Source organism: Microcaecilia unicolor, chromosome 1, assembly GCF_901765095.1.
Source record: "Microcaecilia unicolor chromosome 1, aMicUni1.1, whole genome shotgun sequence".
Classification (NCBI taxonomy): Eukaryota; Metazoa; Chordata; class Amphibia; order Gymnophiona; family Siphonopidae; genus Microcaecilia; species Microcaecilia unicolor.
Genome location: NC_044031.1, coordinates 118489074 through 118511540, shown reverse-complemented (window position 1 = coordinate 118511540; position 22467 = coordinate 118489074). Strand labels below are relative to the sequence as shown.

The window sequence follows — 22467 nt, the reverse complement described above, 5'->3', positions numbered from 1 at the left end:
AGCAAGAGAAGATGAAACACATTTTAAATTATCTTTTAACTTAAATTGAATCAACAACAAACATTTTAGATATATTAATTTAGTACTAATGTAGGAATCAGAATTCCTAAACTAGTTACTGCACTTCAAATTATGTGGTTTTAAGCATTTAATTTTACGTTCCTCAGTCTTGGCCTGCTCAACTCATTTTTGGGCTGATGCCAAAAGCTGTTTTATGATACAGATAAACCACTATTTTTATCAATTGTTATTTATCAAGCATGCAAAAGGAAGGTACAGTAGGAAGACTGTGGAAATAAAATTAGGCTTTTTATGTAGATAGGAAATTGAAATCCAGTCTGATGCTCAGGCACCAAAGGCAGACTAAGCTCACAAGTCTTAATGTGTGAGATAACAACAGTGCAGGGAAAAGGGTTTTAGATTTTCTAGGAACTGGGAACCTTGCATCAAACTGTGCACCAGCTATGCTGGAGAACCCGAAGAACCCGGCATATTCAGAAGCTGCGCCAAATCCAAAGATGTGCTGCTGCCGACCATTTCCTCCACGTCCCATGGGATTCCTGGCCTGAACGCACTGCAACGCCCTGATACCGGCCATCGGGTCCCATAGCAGGAACACCGCTTAACAGCTTCTGCCGGAATCGCCATTCACGCAGACTGTCACAAGCACAGCACGTGTCCCAAGCGGTGTCAGGTTCCCTCCCCCGCAACAAGTAGAACTTGCAGACCTCCAAGTAGCCAAACCTACCACTGTTGGCTGCTCCCCCCAAGCTCACAGTCTCCACATGTCTTACCACAGATGATAAAGGCTCAGGACTGATATTTTGTCCCACACTCTCCAGAAAACCTCTTTCATTCTCTTTTTTTTGTTTTGTTTTTAAGGTTCTTGTGCTGGAAAAGGAGAGTTCAACAGGAAAGAGAGGAGAGATGAAAGGAGGGAGTAAATTTGTGGGGCACCAGAGACAGGGATCTGAAGACCTCCAGATATGATTCTGCAGACTCAAGCCACCCACAAAGCTCAATTGGGGACCAGCTGACCAACTGGATCAGGAGCAAAGCACTCAGAACCAGAGGCTGAATAGTGTGTCCATTCACCTGAAGGAGACAGAAAATACTTAAAAGCTAGACTGGATTCCAGAGACATATGTCTCAGCTCAGTTTTCTATCTCCACCTGCTAATTGATGGACACAACTATTTCACAGGTTCTGGAATAGTAGGATGCTACATAATGGAAACAAAAATTTTAGGGACCAAATTAAGTCAAAACTGATTTACCTCATGTAGATTATAAGCAGACAACTCCCCAGTATTTGGAGTATCCTAGCAATAACTCAAACATGTGATGATCCACTGTAGCTCTCTCATTGGATGCTGAGACAGTGTTTAACAAGTTAGAATAGGTTGTCTCTTCAGGATTTTGGCCTGGTTGGATTGGGGGGGCCAATACACCATTTTCAACCTAAGGCTCAATGGCACAGGAGCGACTGAAGTTTGCTCTTGCACCAGCTACCGGACAGCAGGGAAACCCTTGTTAAGTCCCGAAGTGGGGACAAGGGGACCTGCGCAAACCTTTCCTTCTTTTAAAATGGCCATTTAAGATGCCCTGAGGAATAGAATAAACATAGCTTGCAAAACATTTTACAGATTGTGTTATTCACGTACTGCAGAAATTACTATTCTGTGGAAGTGAGTTACTGCAGCTTAGCGACACTGATGGTAAATAAAACTGCGGTAAAATGAGATTATTTTAATCCAGTTTAGTAACTACTCCACTAAGCTGTCTATAAAAATCAAACAAATAAATGTATGTCATACAGAAATACTATCAAGAATTTACGTGCTCCATTTTCATGGACGAGTTACATTAACGCATCCCTAAACTGCTCTGTATATAAATATATAGAATATATCTCCACCACCTGATCCAAGAGGACAATCTCGGGTTCTAGGGAGAATTCTCTATATGGCACCTAATGTTAGGTACTACTTCCTCACTGACTTTTTGGTGTTGAAAAGCATTCTAATGGATGCAAAGTGCAGAAACGGGGAAGATCTGTGCGAACACACACTTATGCACCCCTTTATAGAATAGTGACTAAGCCAGTGCCTCCACTGCATGCAGATCTCTCTCATGAATATTCATTGTAGGTATCCTGAAAACCTGACTGGCTAAGATGCCTCCAGGACCAGGTTTGGGAACGACTGGCCCAAGTGTTTCCGCCTGGATTTGTCAAAAGACATATGGGAGGACATGGGCGAGTCAGGGCATACCCTTAAAATAAGCACAGTGTTATAAGAATAGTGCGGATCCGTGCCCAACGTGCGCCAGGATTTACACTTGGTTTCAGTTGATGTAACTCCTCACACCCAAAGTTGAGTATGGATCCCGGCCCTACATACTATTCATTAAAGGGCGTCCACCCCAGAACATCCATTACAGAATACCACTCAGCGTGAATTTTGAGCGCCATTTACTGAAACCTGTCCTCTGTGCTGAAATGCTTAACAAAATATTACCCAATATTGTTCTTAGTACTCCCTCTTGAGTCTCATATCATGAGCTCTTATCTAGTACTTCCCTTCCACTGAAATTGGTTTACTTCTTAATGCATTGATCCCATCTTTTATTGCTCCCTCCCTGTCTCACAAAACTTGAAAATTCTTGGAGTTACTATTGATCGAAACCTCACTCTCGACACCCACGTGAATACGACGAAAAAGATGTTCCACGCCATGTGGAAACTCAAACGAGTAAAACTCTTCTTCCCGAGATACATCTTCCGCACCCTGGTACAGTCATTGGTAATAAGCCATCTGGATTACTGCAACGCACTGTACGCTGGCTGCAAAGAACAGACTATCAAAAAAACTCCAAACAGCCCAGAATACTGCTGCCAGACTCATATTTGGAAAAACTAAATATGAAAATGCAAAACCACCAAGAGAGAAACTTCACTGGATCCCACTTAAGGAACGCACTGCGTTCAAGATCTGCACAATTGTACACAAAATCATTCACGCAGACGCCCAATCTACATGCTAAACCTCGTGGACCTACCTCCCAGAAACGCCACAAGATCATCTTGCAAATTTCTCAATCTGCACTTCCCCAGCTGTAAAGGACTAAGAGGCAGATGCACTAAAACTTAATGAGCTTTTAATGACCCTCCAACGAGGAAAATTTGATCCGTTGCATGCATCAAAGGGCTTTTACCGAGGAAGCTAGCAGTTAACGAAAACGGAATGGAGATGAGCAATTAGTGTAAAACCCCATTGAAACGAGATGCACTAACCTTTTCCGATTGCCTTTACGCAGGAAAAAGGCAGGAAATCTAACGAGAGGTCTGGACCTCTCGTTAGGACAGCTCTGTGCCAGGAAAAATCGTAAAGTGAAACTTTGAGCCAATCCCAGCGCATTAGCAGAGCTAAAAGCGCTGTGATTGGTCCAAAGGACATCAGAAAACACATCAAATAAAAAAAATAAAAAAAGGATCGGGAGGGGGCAAGGGCGCTCATCAGGAGCATCCTGTATGGACGGCCTTGCCCCCCCCCCGCTGCTCCCCACTTTCCGCCGCTTCACCCCCCCCCCCCCCCCACGAAAAAGCAAAATTCTAGCAGCCCCGGTCCCCCTCCCTTCCTGTTCTTCTGTTTTGCAAAAGCTAACTCCGCCTCCCATCATTCCTCCGCCCCGTGCACCCCCCGCTGCTCCCCACTTTCCACCGCTTTCCCACCCACCACGAAAAAGCGTAATTCTAGCAGCCCCGGTCCCCCTCCCTTCCTGTTCTTGTGTTTTGCAAAGCTAACTCCGCCTCCCGTCATTCTTCCGCCCCGTGCCCCGCCCCCGCTGCCCCCCCTGAGGTCGACTACACCGCTCCCCCCCTCCACCGAGACCCCCTTCCTATTACCGACCCGAGCAGCGCCTCTCACCTCTTTCTGAAGCGCTGCACGGGCAGGAAGATCTGTTGTGTTGGTCCCAGAGTCTCCATGACGTCTCTTCTTCCCTGGCCTAGGCCCGCCTCCTTCTGACGTAGGTTACTTACGTCAGAAGGATGTGGGGGCTAGGCCAGGGAAGAAGAGACGTCATGGAGACTCTGCGACCAACACAACAGATCTACCTGCCCGTGCAGCGCTTCAGAAAGAGGTGAGAGGCGCTGCTGGGGTCGGTAATAGGGAGGGGGGTCTCGGTGGTGGGGGGGAGCGGCGTAGTCGACCTCAGGGGGGGCAGCGGGGGCGGGGCACGGGGCGGAAGAATGACGGGAGGCGGAGTTAGCTTTTGCAAAGCAGAAGAACAGGAAGGGAGGGGGACCGGGGCTGCTAGAATTTTGCTTTCTCATGGGGGGGGTGGGAAGCGGCGGAAAGTGGGGAGCAGCGGGGGGGGGGGGGGCAAGGCCGTCCATACAGGACGCTCCAGACGAGCGCCCTTGCCCCCTCCTGATCCTTTGTTTTTGGATTTTGCTGACCGTGTAGCCACGTGTATGTGTTGTGGCTTTTTTTGTTTGTTTGTTTTGACGTTTGCAGCATGCGCAGAGCAGCCAGCAAAACGCTTGGCTGCTCTGCGCATGATTTAGGGGCCAATTACCGATGTGTATTGTGATTCTTTGATACATTGTATGTTTCAATACCGATCTGAGCATGTGTGACTTTTTTTTTGGTGCATTCTTCGTTTTTTTAAAATCGTTAGGGACTTTAACGATTTTGATTTTTTTACGTTTGGTTGCTGCATCTGCCTCTAAAATACAAGCTGATGCATGCCACTACCTTCTCATACAAGAGCACGCACTTATGGAACGCACTACCTACAGACCTGAAAACAATCGACGAAATAACTAACTTTCACAAATCTCTGAAGACATATTTCTTCAACAAGGCATACAAAGAGAACCTATAACCTCACTAATCCACTTCACCAACCCACCCAGCTTTGAAAGTTCACCTTCTATACTCAACCCTAATCACCCCCTTCTTTCTTCCCTTACTTAATCTCTGCACATCACTAATTGTATCTGATATCCTGGAATGACAATGTCATAACAAAACTATGTAAGCCACATTGAGCCTGCAAATAGGTGGGAAAATGTGGGATACAAATGCAATAAATAAATAAATAAAATCTTTTAGGTACTTGACTGTCTTAGTGGAAAAACAAAACAGTGGAAATATGATAAAGGCAGTGGTTCACAACCAGTCTTCAGGGCACACTTAGTTAGCCAGCCAGGTTTTCAGGATACCATTTGCACAAAATGGAGAGAGTGTATGCAAAATTATCTCATGCATATTTATTGCTGGTGTGTTAAAAACCAGGCAGGCTTGGTGTGTTCTGAAGGCAGGTTGAGAAGCCCTGCGCCTAGGTATACATATTTAGATTTATAAAATCCTATCCATAGGGCCTTAGCTGTAAGCCTCACACCATTCTGATAGTTTTATAGAATACCTCCAAACTATTTGTAGGTCAGGAGGCCATATTTTCAAAAGCACAGACACAGTATATTAGATGAGGTCTTGCAAAACAACCTGTTCAAGGGCATGGTTACTTTATTTTCCTAATAGATATTCAATGTATCATCTTTCTAGCTCATTAGCTAATTAATTACCTAAAACACATCCTATAATTTGACTAGTGTAAAAACTATATAACAGCTGCATGTTCTTAACCATTTTAGTTAGGATGACGACCTAGATCTAATACAAACAAGAGGCAATTTTCAAGCTGACTGCACTGGTACCAATCTGCCTATACTTTTTTTTTTTTTTTAATGAAAGTCTTTTATTAAATCCAGAAAAGAACAATACACCAAAAAAACAAAAACAAACCCAAGTGCAGCAAGGCACAATTCAAATTGTAACAAAAACCGATAAAGCACAAGTAACAATCCAGTATCTGGAATAAAATACTAAGCATTGTAACTTTTGTTTTCTGCACATACTTTTTAAACCTACAGACTTTGCACCAAATCGAAAGGGATGTCTCTTCATAATGGGACCCTTTTACTAAAATGCGTTAAGATTTGGAGTTTATGCGGCTTAAAGTAGGATTTTCTCGCTCATTAACTCCAAATCTAATGCAGCCTCCTCCTGCTGGAAGGCTTGCACAACCCATCAGTCCAATCCTGGGCCGGTCCGGAGGGACGCTAAGGAAAGTAGGATTTTCTCTCTCATTAACTCCAAATCTAATGCAGCACTTTTTAGGGCATTTTCAATTGTTTTTTTAAAATTCAGGTCGCACAATAATGTTGTCATTAGTGCACGACATCTGCTAGGAGTTAATGCTAAGAGTTCCTGATGAAGGAGATTCTGAAACGGAGCTCTGTTGAGCCCGGGGATGATAAGAATGGATAAGTGACATTGAGGCATATTTTCAAAGCACTTAGACTTACAAAGTTGCATTGTAACCTATAGAACTTTGTAAGTCTAAGTGCTTTGAAAATGAGCCCCTGTATCTATGAATGTGGCAAGCACTGCTGTTTCAAGTTTGAATCACGGACCTTTTGAACTTTTTGCCGGCACATTTGCTTAACTGTTATTTTCATTGGACATTGGCATTTAAAATTTTTACTTAATGTTATTGAATAGTGATTTGTGGTAAGCTCGGGGATGAATGTGGACATGGTAAATTGGAGCTTTATTATGGGCTCATTGTTCATTTAAATGATTCCATGTGACTTGCCGATATATAAGCAAGGGTGTAGCAGTACGATACTGACAGCTGCAACTTTTCATTTAAATACACTAAGCAGGTTTCTACCTTGGATAACTCTGTTTTGGAGTGGTTGTGATGTTAATCCCCTCTATAGCGTGCTATTTTAGAAAACTTCTGTTGAGGAGTTAACGCGGGAGCATTTACCACCTCCTATTTAAGAGGCACTATGTGCTTCTACTTCAGCACTGCGTTATCCATTTAGTGCATATTAAGGGGGTCTTTTACTAAGGCGTGCTAGCGTTTTTAGCGAATGCTAAAAATAAGTGCGCACTAAACACTAAAGACACCAATGTATTCCTATGGGCGTCTTCAGCGTTTAGTGTGCGCCTATTTTTAACGTGCGCTAAAAACGCCAACGCGCCTTAGTAAAAGACCCCCTTTGTATAACTCGCTAGCTAGAAAACACTTCCACACCGATTCCCTGCCCATGCCATGCCCTCTCCAAAATATTCTTTTAAAAATTAGTAACGCCCTCGTCAGCACATGCAAACAGGAAAAATACTATACAATACTGTAATGCATTTCAACTGTAGCCTGTTTGCACATGCAAACCGTGTGTTAAAGTCTTAATGTCCTTTAGTAAAAGGGCCCCATGGATGCTATGGTATGCCACACATGGTTTTAGCTACTTTGAGAGAGGGCAATTGACGAATTGCTTTGAAAATTGCTTCATACTGATCACATGGTCTGACTTGCCAAATAAACAGAAATAGTTTTCAAGTCATTTCTTAATGTAGTATGAGCACAATGTATTTATTTCATTTTCAACATATGTCTGCCCTGCTTTTTGTTCTGTGTATATAGTGTTCTTACACATATTTAAAATACTGTACCGTGTAAATGGTTGGCAAGGTGGACTCATCAAAATCATATCAAAATCTAGTCTATTTAGTTCCTGCAGCGTTATCCCCTAGAGCAGAGAAAAGTGAAAGGGATATGTTTTAGACTTGTGTTATCTAGTATTTTCTTCATTTATTCTGAAAAGAGGACAAATTATGTGCTGTCACAAAGTCTTCCTTGAGGAACCTATATTCCAGTTCTACTACACAAAAAACATACTTGTTTGCATTAAAGACTTCATTGTGTCTTTATCACTTAGAATAGTGGGTAAAGCAAATTCCAGCTCAGTAACTTCCGGTGTTGGCTGTGCATTAGTCCACATTTGGCTAGGTTTCTCTATCTAACTATCTATCTATATCTGTGTGTGTATGTCTGTGTCTGTGTGTATATATATATATATATATATATATATTTATTTATTTATTGAATTCAATTATGAATTTAAAAAAAAAACATAGTCCCCAACAATGGGGAGATGGACAGAAAATGTCAACCAATAACCAAATTGAGAAATCGGGATATAAATCCACAAACAGCCTATAAATAATTAGCCTCTTTTGACCCACCAGCTTCCTTAACTATCAGAAATCTTTCACGCAGAGAGGGATCAAAAAAGACATTTCATATTACTGTAACTAAACATCTACAAGGAAAATGCAAACAACAACAACAACAAAAGATGCTCCTAACGCAAGAGTACACATTTTTAAATCAAGAAACTGGTTTCTAGAAAATTGAGTGGTCAGGTTTATATTTATTAACTGCCATATCCAATACCTTCCTGTGTTGTCAGTTCTGCTTTCTCTATCAGATACATACTTAGGCTGAAGAGGGAGGGAGAGTCAAATGCATATGAATATAAGAACTTAAGTAAAGCCATGTTGGGTCAGTCCCAAGGTTTAATTTGTAGACAAAATGAAAATGGAGATGTGAAGCTGAGGGAGAGCGTGGATGGGCTAGGGCCAGATGTAGGAGCAACAGGAGAAGAGTGGCTGCTCTCTGCTGTACTCCAGTCTGACCCTCTCCCTTCCTTTTCTTTACAGGTTAAAAAGAAGGTTAAAAAGAACTGCATTTCTGGGCCATTCTTTCAGCAATTAAGCCCTGGTCAGACCAAACCCAGAAGCAACCATGGTCAATTCAGGTCAGTTGGAACTACCCAGCCCTCCCAAAGGTACGACTTCTGGAAAACATGATGCTTCAATAAGTCCTTGTGCTCAAGGGCTCTGTAATAATAATTATTGCTGCGATTATGTACTTTGGTTTGTATGATGAAGACAAATTTAAAATACAATTTAACTAGCTAATGAGGGTACTTTGCAATGTTAAATTTTGAGAACCATGGAAAATTAACATTTCTGGATTGTGACCCCATACCATAAATTTGGATATCTCTCAGCATCTAATGATTTTGTTGATCTTTATATTAAAAACAACAAAAAAAAGAAAAACCTGCACTAAAATCAAACAGGAAAATCACATACAAATTACAAAGCCTAAATTATATCTGAAATCAAGATTATTTTGTTCAGGTCTTATATCTCAGGTAATGGGACCAAATAAAATTAATCATGTGAACTAAACTACAGAAAATTTTTAAAAAAATCTACAAAGCACCATTGGGATATTTTCAAGAAAGAACAAAGCATAATATACAAAATCCTTATTGAATTCTTCAGACCTGATATCCAGATAAGTGCTGCTGACTGGGGCAAGTCACTGATTTTCACCAGCAACTGTCCAAATAATGTCACTGAAAATCATTGCAGACCACCCTGTGATATCCAAATAGTATCAGGGCAGTATGGGGAAGAGCAGGAAATTATCTCGAGAGTGGCGATATTCAGTGCCGTTATCCGGATAATTATCCAAACTGAGGAGAGAAAAATTGCTGTCCAAAATTGTCTGAATAGTGACCCAGATAGCAGTGTGGCATGCTGCCATTATCTGAATACTCCAGCAGTTGGTGGCAGTACCTAGATATTCAGTGCTGCTATCCGCTTGCCCCCAAATTCTATATAGTGCGCTTACATTTAGGTGCCGAAATCGGCATGAATTCTATAACACCGCATGTAACTTGTCTTAACAAGCTAATGAGCGCTGATAAAAGCAGTTAACAAGCAATAATGAGCACTAATTAGCACTGATTAGAATTTAGGCGTACAACTCGCTAAGCGTATTCTGTAACAATGTGCGACAAACTTCTAAAGTGCGGAGGCAAAAAGGAGCGAAGTTATGGGTGAAGAAATGGGCGTTCAAAATTTAGGAGCCTACAAATCAAGGTTCTTGTTGGGCAGACTGGATGGACCGTGCAGGTCTTTTTCTGCCGTCATCTACTATGTTATGTTATGTAGTTATAGAATATGGGCCAGTGCGCCTAAATCTACGTGCAGAGATTTACACCAGGTTTTCGTTGGCATAAATAGATGATATCAGCACTGAAATATCAACTAAGCGTATTCTATAATTGGCGCCTAAATGTAGGTGCCATTTTAGAATATGCTTAGTCAGCACTGATTTCAACGTCAATTTTTTTAGGTGCCATATATAGAATCTCCTCCTTAGCGGCTAGCACTGAATATCTGCAAAGTATGGCATTGACTAGCTTGTTTTTTGACCCGGCAGTTTCTTCCTGTTTTCCCTGGTTTCCAGCTCAGCTGGATCCAGGGCTGGGAAATAGTGCATGGGTCCTCACGCATAACTACCCGAGTATTCTTCCTTATGTTATTTTCTCTCTCAACTCGCTTAATCCAGCCAGTGCAGCAACAGCTCACAGGCAGGGGCCATGGACCAGGGCTCTCTTCCTAAACCCTACAATTATAGATCCTAATTGGGATCTACTGGGTGCAGTCACTGCATATTGATAGTGCCGAACCCCCAGAGAGTAGACGCTGGATTTATGCACATTGTGGCCCCCAAGAGGTCCCTCTCAATTAGTAGAAAGTGAATTTTGGGTTCACTAGTTTCCCATGCTTGTGAAAAGTATGCATAATATGCTACATCACATACAAACATTTTTATTAACTATTCTTAAAGTAATACATAATAATGAGGTCCCTTGTAATTTGAGGCTCTAAACTGAAGCTACATACTGTAAATCCAGCCCCGAATCCAGATTGCTCTGTACCAACAGTGTATAATCCTGCCTCTGAACTACTGGTTCAACTCCACTTTTGTGTTATCTGATTTAGCAAAAAATATATATATTTAGAAAATAAAAAGTTGCTAAGCTCACAGGAGCCTCTAATTTCCAAGACATATTGCAGATGATAACACCACTGAACAGAGTCGAAGTAGTGTAGCTGAATGGCAGACAGGTATAGCGAGAAAGCACAGAAATCAGTAATTGCTTTAATGCAGTAACTATTAAAGAAAAGACTGAGAAGGCAGAAATGATGAAAAATACTGTGACCATTTCTTTTGTCCTTACTAATTCTTCATTTAGTTGTGAGATAACACAAATGTAGAGTGGCATAATCAAAGACAGTTAATTAGCAACAATGCCTTGGAGTACATCATGATCTCTTAGTTCAAAGAAAGCCAAATAATTATTTTTGCAGTGCATTTATTAAATAGGGCTTAAGAGGTAATCAAAATGGATCAAGCAGAAGGGATATGCCAGGAAGAAAAGAGAGAACTGAAATGAACATATGACTGTCTATCTTAAGCACTTGAAATGGCTGCCTGTGAAATATTGTCTTCTGTACAAATTGTAACGCATTGCACACTGTACCATGACTCTTCTAGTTATTTGAAGACGGCTGTGGTGCAGTATGCTCCCATGTGTGTATTGCAGTTACAGGAGCACTGTAATAATGTGGTACCTGCTTTCAACATTTTTGTTTGGAGCGAACTAGATCTGTTGCTTTTTCTGTGGCAGAACCAGTAGAGTGAAATAAACTGCCCCTGTGACTAAAGGTGGAACTGCAGCTTACTACTTTCAAGAAGAATTTGAAAGATTATCTGTTTAATATGGCAGATTTTGTGCCTACTTGAATTCATGCCTGTTTTTGGACTCATGGACTTATAAAGGTTGTTTTTTTCTGTACCGTCGTTACCAAAGTTTTCAAGGTTTGAGTATGCTTTTGTATGTGTTTATTTTTTATCTCCCGCTTTGGATAAAGGTGGTTTATAAATAAAATATTCTAATCTATTCTAATCCTATTTACAGTAGGAAAATAGAGATTTTTTATGAGACATACATAGTAGATGATGGCAGATAAAGACCTGTATGGTCCATCCAGTCTGCCCAACAAGACAAACTCATAGCACAAGGTACGATGTGGTACCACATAAGTATGCTTATCTTGATTTCTCCTTGCCATTTTCAGGACACAGGCCTAAAAGACTGCCTGGAACTGTCCTTGTTCCCCAACCAGTGAAGCTGCAAACGAAGTCCCACTTCTGCCCATCCAGATCTGTCTAGCCATGATCAGGGGACAGACTTTAGAAGTCTGCCTGGCACTGGCTTTACATCTCAATTACTTGAGTTACCATCTAATCACTGCTAAATTTGTTTGGTTCCATTCTCTTTCCATGCAGGATTCTTTGGTGTTTATCCCACGCATTTTTAAATTTTGTTACCATTTTCATCTCTACTGTCTCCCACGGGAGGGCATCTCAGGAATCTACCACCCTCTCCATGAAAAAGTACTTCCTGATGTTAATTCCTGAGTCAGCCTTCTGCTCAGTTAAATGGCACTGGCAAGTCCAGGAGCCGATATTCAGCAGCACTTAATTGGACAGTGCTGCCAAATATATGCTCTCACTGCTGTGGAACTCTACAATTAGTTCTGGGGTGGTCCAGGGGACAGAGTTGGGAGTTCTGTGGGCACTGGTGATGTTCAGTATTGATACCCATCATACTTTCAAGATCTCTTAGGCCATCTTTAGCTTTGCCTCAACAGCACTTCAGGAATCAATGCCATGACATGACATATTAAGGTAGATTTGAATATGAGAGGACTGATTATTCAACATAGGTGTAAATGATGGGAATAAAGAAGCAGAAAAGAACGTAAGCACCCATACTCCTACAGAGCTGAAACACTCTTCAGCATCACACCAATGCCACACAGGGATATGACATTATGCATCGCATACACTATCGTGATTCTATACTCTGCCCTGGTCTTCTCAGTAAAACTGAAAAAAAGGTACCTTCTGCTGACTGAGGCCAAAACACTTTCATTAACAGGTTATGATCAGTGGAATAATCCCTATCTTCAGGAGTGATAAAGATAAGAAATGCAAATATGGTACAGAAAGTCAAAGAAGTTTCAAACAGAAAAATTCACAAGGCCACTAAGCAAAGGGTTTTCTCAATGACATAGTGGAAGTTTGGTGAACAGATTTGTTCTTGATAGAGGATCACTTTATTTGTTAACTGTTGATAGATTTGCAATTTGCTGTAGGGAAATTAGATAGCATTTAATGGATTACAGGTCACTAGGAGTATTACAAACAAAGTGAACTGACCTATGGAAGACCTTTAAAATTCAACCAAGATAAAGCTATAAGCAGGGTAACAAACTAGGTAAGGTTTTAAAGATAAGAAGTAGACACATTCCCAGTGGTAGACACTTAAAAAAAAAAAAAAAGAAATACTGAATCGTGATGAAAAATATAATACATTTGCTGTTGCAAGAAATGCAATTACTTTCTAGTGCCCTTGATTTTAAAATTTGATTTATACACTTTTTATTTATTTGATAATTTATCTCCCACAAGGTCCTATTGAAAGCTCCAACCCCAGATATACTGCTCACTCTTTAGAAAATCTAATAACTACAATAGCAGTAATTATTATGTAAATGAGGGAAAAGTGTCAACTATTACAGCTATATTCACACATCAGTGTTAATTTTATAGCATGTAGAAAAAGTCATCACTGACTGAAAAACCCTCAAATGTTTATTTTTTATCTCTATACTTTTTATTGAAAAATTTTTAAAAAAAAAATATATATCCTCTAAATTGAATGACTGTGATGTCTAAGTGAAACTAAAAAATAACTTGTTCACTTATTGGAAAAAGTAAAGCCGTTCACTTATCTTGTCATATTCTTTTTTCTTTTTTTCAGAAAAAAGAATATGACAAGATAAGTGAACGGCTTTACTTTTTCCAATAAGTGAACAAGTTATTTTTTAGTTTCACTTAGACATCACAGTCATTCAATTTAGAGGATATTTTTTTTTTAATTTTTCAATAAAAAGTATAGAGATAAAAAATAAACATTTGAGGGTTTTTCAGTCAGTGATGATTTTTTCTACATGCTATAAAATTAACACTGATGTGTGAATATAGCTGTAGTAGTTGAGACTTTTCCCTCATTTACATAATAATTACTGCTATTGTAGTTATCCTATTGAAAGCTCTACAAAATACTGACTTGCTTTCTGCTATTAACCAGGCAAAGAGACAAGAAGCTCATACAGCTGTATATATACATAGGGGCCCATTTAGAGACCTCCCAGTACCTGTCTTCTTTTTTTATATCCCCTCCAATGTGTAAGCGAGTGTGTCTCTGTTGATATGGCAACAGACCATGGCTCTCCCTGGGGCCTAATGAACTCAGAACTGTTCCTTGGCTGCTAACTAATGACTGGGCCTCTGAATTGTTCAAGTTTAACCTATTCTTTATATATCAAATATCACTGTCAAAAATCTTGTTTGTTTGTTTGCTTGATTCTTATATTACGTGGAGGGGCATAATAGAAAGGGGTGCCCACGTTTTCCTGAGGACGTCCTTGCAGGACATCCCAGTGAAGAGGCAGGGAAACCCATATTATTGAAACAAGATGGGCGTCCATCTTTCGTTTCAATAATATGGTCGGGGACGCCCAAATCTCAACATTTAGGTCGACCTTAGAGATGGTCGTCCCCGGTTTTCGGCGATAATGGAAACCGAGGACGCCCATCTCAAAAACGACCAAATGCAAGCCATTTGGTCATGGGAGGAGCCAGCATTCGTAGTGCACTGGCCCCCCTCACATGCCAGGACACCAACCGGGCACCCTAGGGGGCACTGCAGTGGACTTCACAAATTGCTCCCAGGTGCATAGCTCCCTTACCTTGTGTGCTGAGCCCCCCAAAACCCACTCCCCACAACTGTACAACACTACCATAGCCCTTACAGGTGAAGGGGGGCACCTACATGTGGATACAGTGAGTTTCTGGTGGGTTTTGAAGGGCTCACATTTACCACCACAAGTGTAACAGGTAGGGGGGGGTATGGGCCTGGGTCCGCCTGCCTGAAGTGCACTGCACCCACTAAAACTGCTCTAGGGACCTACATACTGCTGTTAGGAAGCTGGGTATGACATTTGAGGCTGGCATAGAGGCTGGCAAAAAATGTTTTTAAAGTTTTTTTTTAGGGTGGGAGGGGGTTAGTGACCACTGGGGGAGTAGGGGGAGGTCATCCCCGATTCCCTCCAGTGGTCATCTGGTCAGTTCGGGCACCTTTTTGAGGCTTGGTTGCAAGAAAAAAATGGACCAAATAAAGTCAGCCAAGTGCTCATCAGGGATGCCCTTCTTTTTTCCATTATCGGCCAAGGACGCCCATGTGTTAAGCACGCCCCAATCCCGCCTTCGCTATGCTTCCAACACGCCCCCGGGAACTTTGGTCATCCCCGCAATGGAAAGCAGTTGGGGACGCCCAAAATCGGCTTTCGATTATGACGATTTGGGCGACCCTAGGAAAAGGATGCCCATCTCCTGATTTGTGTCGAAAGATTGGCGCCCTTCTCTTTCGAAAATAAGCCTGATAGTTTATTAGTACATAAGTACATAAGTAGTGCCATACTGGGAAAGACCAAAGGTCCATCTAGCCCAGCATCCTGTCACCGACAGTGGCCAATCCAGGTCAAGGGCACCTGGCACGCTCCCCAAACGTAAAAACATTCCAGACAAGTTATACCTAAAAATGCGGAATTTTTCCAAGTCCATTTAATAGCGGTCTATGGACTTGTCCTTTAGGAATCTATCTAACCCCTTTTTAAACTCCGTCAAGCTAACCGCCCGTACCACATTCTCCGGTAACGAATTCCAGAGTCTAATTACACGTTGGGTGAAGAAAAATTTTCTCCGATTCGTTTTAAATTTACCACACTGTAGCTTCAACTCATGCCCTCTAGTCCTAGTATTTTTGGATAGCGTGAACAGTCGCTTCACATCCACCCGATCCATTCCACTCATTATTTTATACACTTCTATCATATCTCCCCTCAGCCGTCTCTTCTCCAAGCTGAAAAGCCCTAGCCTTCTCAGCCTCTCTTCATAGGAAAGTCGTCCCATCCCCACTATCATTTTCGTCGCCCTTCGCTGTACCTTTTCCAATTCTACTATATCTTTTTTGAGATACGGAGACCAGTACTGAACACAATACTCCAGGTGCGGTCGCACCATGGAGCGATACAACGGCATTATAACATCCGCACACCTGGACTCCATACCCTTCCTAATAACACCCAACATTCTATTTGCTTTCCTAGCCGCAGCAGCACACTGAGCAGAAGGTTTCAGCGTATCATCGACGACGACACCCAGATCCCTTTCTTGATCCGTAACTCCTAACGCGGAACCTTGCAAGACGTAGCTATAATTCGGGTTCCTCTTACCCACATGCATCACTTTGCACTTGTCAACATTGAACTTCATCTGCCACTTGCACGCCCATTCTCCCAGTCTCGCAAGGTCCTCCTGTAATCGTTCACATTCCTCCTGCGACTTGACGACCCTGAATAATTTTGTGTCATCGGCGAATTTAATTACCTCACTAGTTATTCCCATCTCTAGGTCATTTATAAATACATTAAAAAGCAACGGACCCAGCACAGACCCCTGCGGGACCCCACTAACTACCCTCCTCCACTGAGAATACTGGCCACGCAATCCTACTCTCTGCTTCCTATCTTTCAACCAGTTCTTAATCCATAATAATACCCTACCTCCGATTCCATGACTCTGCAATTTCTTCAGGAGTCTTTCGTGCAGCACTTTGTCAAACGCCTTCTGAAAATCCAGATATACAATATCAACCGGCTCCCCATTGTCCACATGTTTGCTTACCCCCTCAAAAAAATGCATTAGATTGGTGAGGCAAGACTTCCCTTCACTAAATCCGTGCTGACTTTGTCTCATCAGTCCATGTTTTTGTATATGCTCTGCAATTTTATTTTTAATAATAGCCTCCACCATCTTGCCCGGCACCGACGTCAGACTCACCGGTCTATAATTTCCCGGATCTCCTCTGGAACCCTTCTTAACCAATACAGCTATAGCTAGCATGTACTGAACTGACACAATAACCAAACTTTGATGGTCATGGGAGCTGAAAATCTTTAGACGATTGCTTAAACTAATGAACAGAATATTACTGTTTATTTTTTGCCCTTCTTTCAAATCTCAGCAATTAAATGTAATTCAGAGATGCCAAGTTATCCAATTTAGGTTAGAAACTTTTTGGCGAGTCCTGGCCAAAAGCAGTGTGGGATTTGTAGTGCTTGATCCTGTCCACTGAAATCAGTGCTGCAAGTCCCATAATGCAGAAGGGTGGTGTGGTCAAAAATCCAGGACTAGCCCAAAATCTACAGCCTGGAACTAGGTAACTTGGCATCTCTGGTAACTGCACGTGGTTGTTGAGCATTAATTCTGAGTAGCCCTTGCTACTAGACTTCTCTGAATCATGTTCATATTATAAATGCACAGGAGATGAGTCTCTTTCAATTGAAAGGAAATTCTGGAATGAGAGGGCACAGGATGAAGGTGAAAGGTGAAAGACTTGGAAGTAACCTGAGGAAATACTTCTTCACGGAAAGGGTGGTGAATTTGTGGAACAGCCTCCCAGTGAAGGTGGTGAAGAAGAAAACTGCATCAGAATTCAAGAAAGCTTCAGACAAGTACAGTGCATAGGATCTCAAAGAGAGTGAAATGAAGAGCAGAAGACATGGATGGTGCAGACTGGATAGGCTTCATTTTTCTATGTTTAGAATAGCCTTTGCTCTGCACACTTTCTTTCTCTTTCTGGTAATCAGTAATGTCCACTTATAAGGTTTCAGACCTGCCAAGTCCTCCACATCAAGCAGGAGACTCCACTTTCACGGGTCATCTCCTGCTGGTGAGTGAACATCTCCCGCTGAGCCAGGAGCCTAGCTACCATTGAGTAAGCCCGGCAAAATGCCCAGGGCTGCCCAATGGTAGGAACTACCTACTGCCCTCTGTTCTCCATCCCTGCTATCTGCCTTCTTTGTCCCTGACCTGCCTCTCCCCCTCCCCCTAAATGGGTCCAGCATCTCCTTCCACCCCCTCTCCCCACATATGTCTGATGTTTCCACTCCTCCGTGGCCCTCTCAAAATGGCAGTGGCTGGCAGTGCTGTAAACAGGCTGCCTGCGACTGGCCCTGCTATGACCATTCCTCTGCCATTTCTGCCTCCTGCAATGTCACTTCCTGTAGGCCCAAATGAGAAAGGAAAGATCCTGGCAAGGCCAGCTGCAGGCAACCCGTTTACTGTGCTGCTTCTGCCGGCTAGCTGCTGCCACTTTGGGAGGACTACTACTACTACTACTATTTAGCATTTCTATAGCGCTACAAGGCATACGCAGCGCTGCACAAACATAGAAGAAAGACAGTCCCTGCTCAAAGAGCTTACAATCTAATAGACAAAAAATAAATGAAGTAAGCAAATCAAATCAATTAATGTGAACGGGAAGGAAGAGAGGAGGGTAGGTGGAGGCGAGTGGTTACAAGTGGTTACGAGTCAAAAGCAATGTTAAAGAGGTGGGCTTTCAGTCTAGATTTAAAGGTGGCCAAGGATGGGGCAAGACGTAGGGGCTCAGGAAGTTTATTCCAGGCGTAGGGTGCAGCGAGACAGAAGGCGCGAAGTCTGGAGTTGGCAGTAGTGGAGAAGGGAACAGATAAGAAGGATTTATCCATGGAGCGGAGTGCACGGGAAGGGGTGTAGGGAAGGACGAGTGTGGAGAGATACTGGGGAGCAGCAGAGTGAATACATTTATAGGTTAGTAGAAGAAGTTTGAACAGGATGCGAAAACGGATAGGGAGCCAGTGAAGGGTCTTGAGGAGAGGGGTAGTATGAGTAAAGCGACCCTGGCGGAAGATGAGACGGGCAGCAGAGTTTTGAACCGACTGGAGAGGGGAGAGGTGACTAAGTGGGAGGCCAGCAAGAAGCAGATTGCAGTAGTCTAAACAAGAGGTGACAAGGGTGTGGATGAGGGTTTTGGTAGAGTGCTCGGAAAGAAAGGGGCGGATTTTACGGATGTTGTAAAGAAAGAAACGACAGGTCTTGGCGGTCTGCTGGATATGAGCAGAGAAGGAGAGAGAAGAGTCAAAGATGACCCCAAGGTTTTGAGCTGAGGAGACAGGGAGAATGAGAGCGCCATCAACAGAAATAGAAAACGGGGGGAGCGGGGAGGTGGGTTTGGGGGGGAAAATGAGAAGCTCGGTTTTGGTCATGTTTAATTTCAGGTGGCGTTGAGACATCCAGGCAGCAATGTCAGACAAGCACGCTGAAACTTTGGTTTGGATGCAAGGTGAGATATCAGGGGTAGAAAGGTAGATTTGGGAGTCATCAGCATAGAGATGGTAGGAAAAACCATGGGATGAGATTAATGAACCAAGGGAAGAAGTGTAGATAGAAAAGAGGAGGGGACCAAGAACAGAACCCTGAGGTACGCCGACAGGCAGAGGAATAGAAGTAGAAGAGGATCCACCAGAGTGAACACTAAAGGTGCGGAGGGAGAGGTAGGAAGAGAACCAGGAAAGGACAGAGCCCTGGAATCCAAGTGAGGACAGGGTATCGAGAAGTATGCTGTGATCGACAGTGTCAAAAGCAGCGGAAAGATCAAGAAGAATGAGGATGGAATATTGACCTCTGGATTTAGCCAGTAATAGGTCATTGGAGACTTTAGTAAGCGCAGTTTCGGTTGAGTGGAGAGGGCGAAAACCAGATTGTAGTGGGTCAAGAATAGCATGTGAGGAGAGAAAATCAAGGCAGCGGCAGTGAACAGCACGCTCAAGTAATTTGGAGAGAAAAGGAAGGAGGGAGATGGGTCGGTAATTAGAGGGACAAGTAGGGTCAAGTGAAGGCTTCTTAAGGAGAGGTGTGACCACAGCATGTTTAAAGGCAGCAGGGACAGTCGCAGTGGAAAGTGAGAGGTTGAGAATGTGACAGATAAAAGGAATAAGAGCAGGAGAGATGGCATTAAGAAGGTGGGTGGGAATGGGATCAGAGGAACAGGTGGTACATTTTGAGGAAGAAAGGAGAAGTGTAGTTTCCTCAATAGTAACTTCAGGAAAGGAGGAAAGGGAATGAGGGGAAGGAGAGAGAGGGGAACGGACTAGTGGAGGGAGAGCTGGTGAGGTAGAGAAAGCAAGGTTTATCTTTTGAACCTTGTTGTGAAAGAATTCAGCAAGGGTCTGAGGAGATAATGAAGGGGGAGTTGGGGGAGGGGGCACCTTGAGGAGAGAGTTCAATGTGGTGAAGAGAAGTCGAGGATTAGAGCAAAAGGAGATGCTGGACCCACATGGGAAGATGAGAAAACAGAGAGAAATGCTGGATCCATGCTGGGGGATGGGGGGTAATATGCAGAGAAAGAGAGGCCAGACCCACATAGGAATGGGAAGGGGAAACAGACAGATGATGGACCTGCAAGGGGGTGGGGGTGAGATAGAGACCAAGAAAAAAAGGGGGGTATGGGAGGGAAGGAGAGAGAGATGCTAGACCATTAGGACTGGAGCGAGGATTCAGGGTGTGAGGAGAGATGCTGGCCCCACAGCTGAGGTCTATTGGGGTGGAACCAGGAGGTGGAATAGGTGGGTCTGGGGGTGTGACTGGGTGGAACTGGGAATGTGGCTGTGTGGAGTGTGGTTGAGGTGGGGGCATGGCATAAATCTCCCTCTCAAAGATCGGGCCTCCTTGGCAGCTCTGGGGTTTCCAAATTTTTTTGTTCTCATTTTCTAAGGTTAGAAGACTGACAAAGGCCTAGACCTGCTCGCTGTGCTGACTTTTCTGGCAGTTGGTAGATACAGCAGCAGAGCAGAGGAAAGCTGGTGCAGCCAGCAGATCAACACTGAGCTCCAACCTTGCAAATTAAAATTGGTATATTGAAAGAAAGGGATCCCATGAAATACTATCATATGCCCAATTTAATGTTGTTACTTAATTTTTCTTCAAGCCATTGCTCTATGTCCTTCCTCTACTGCCAAATCAGCAGAAAGCAGGCCCTTAGGGCGCTTGAAGGATGCTGCATCAACATAAGCTAGTAAGTGGTGGCACTTCGACAGTATACAAATCTATATCCTGAAGGAGGCCAGCAGCAGTTGCTGCTATCCCATTATTAGCCTGAATAACCAACAGGAATCTTAGCCAAGGACCAAGATGAACTTTTAAGCTCACTCAAATGATACTCCAACTGAAAATATGACTCACTGGCCAGCAAACTGCAAAACGGAGCAGTTCTACATCAGGCAGTTATCTGCAGGCTAACAGGGAAAATGCGAAGCCACAGCTAAGGAGGGTACTATAGAGGCAATGCCTACACCAAGACACCTCAAAGGCAAAATGACAGTATCATTAATGTATTACCACCACCTGTGATTCCCTTAATATTCACTGTTCCCTATCTCTTTAATATACTACTGCATAAGTTATGATTTTTTCTGTAACTCCTGTTTCTCTTGATTTTTATTGTAATCTGTTTTGGAGTGGCTAAAAATGTACAAACAATAGGAAAATAAATTGCTAAATTAAATGCACAGTATTTTAATACTGTCTAAAATAGTACTGCTTTCAGAACTTTTTTTGTTTGTAAATTCCAATCCCATTTTTACTTAGGGGTCCTTTTACTAGAGTACTAAATGATAAGACACCCATAGGAATATAATGGGCATCTTATTTAGCGTGTGCTAAATCCATTAGTGCACCTGAGTAAAAGGACCTTTAATGGGTTTTTTTTAACAATTGTGTTTTATTGATATAATGAAGTACACAAGTTTTAAAGTTAAAAATGCACTATTTTATATTTCATTTATTTATATTTTGTTGGGCTCTACAGTTTCTTCCTGCTCCTTTGGTTTGGTAGCTCCATCCTAACTTGGACCATAAGCATTCAAATTATCGGAGCAGTTTTATTATTACTATTACTATTATTATTATTACAATCTTATATCTTGCAACTACCAGCCAATTCAGCGCGGGTTACAATCAAAAACACTGAAGCATTTTTTTCAACTAACTTTAGCCCAGTCATTGAGAGGCAGCCCAAAGATCATACATCACAATGTCTCCAAGGACATTCTAATCATGGGCCCTAATTTTGCCTATTAAGGAGGTAGTCTTATAAAGTGGGCACCAACATTTAGGCATCAAGGATGCACCTAAATGAAGATAGTACCACACATACATGCATGAATGCCAATATTCCAGATACGTGCTACTCTATAACAAGGCATCTAAACAAGATGGTGAATAGTTTGAAGGTGGGCAAACATATGGATGCAGTCTGAGAGGAGCATGGGAGAAGTGCAGAGAAATGTGCACAAATTATAGAACTAGTATTCTATAATTTGTGCACATTTCTCTGCGATTTATGTGCGATTTTCAGTAATGTAGGTGTAAGTGCTCCCACCTAAACACATCACATATAGCGAATATACTTACCTGAAGCAAGAACTCTCCGAGGACAGGCCATTAATTCTCACATGTGGGTGATGTCATCCATGGCACCCAGTGCAGAACACTATCCAATGTAATATATCTTTAAGAGTTCACAGAAGCACTCCCACCATGCGAGTGCAGGACCATCAGTAAAACACTATAGTTACATAAGACGACGAAAAGGGGAGGTGGGAAGGTATGTGAGAATTAATGGCCTGTTGTCCTGAGAGAATATCTGCTACAGGTATCTTCGCTTTCT

At 42.5% G+C, this 22467-nt stretch overlaps 1 protein-coding gene across 2 annotated transcripts in view; it reads right to left on the bottom strand.

Annotated features, from left to right (window-relative positions):
• Positions 1 to 22467, bottom strand: part of TRDMT1 (tRNA aspartic acid methyltransferase 1) — a 101709-nt gene that overhangs the window by 36261 nt on the left and 42981 nt on the right. Inside the window, exon 3 of one of the 2 annotated variants that reach the window (XM_030199580.1) lies at positions 7532 to 7608. The exons of the other annotated variant lie outside the window; for it this stretch is intronic. Coding sequence (XP_030055440.1) covers positions 7532 to 7608 — 77 coding nt within the window. The remainder of the gene's footprint in view (positions 1 to 7531; positions 7609 to 22467) is intronic. 2 annotated transcript variants of the gene reach the window in all.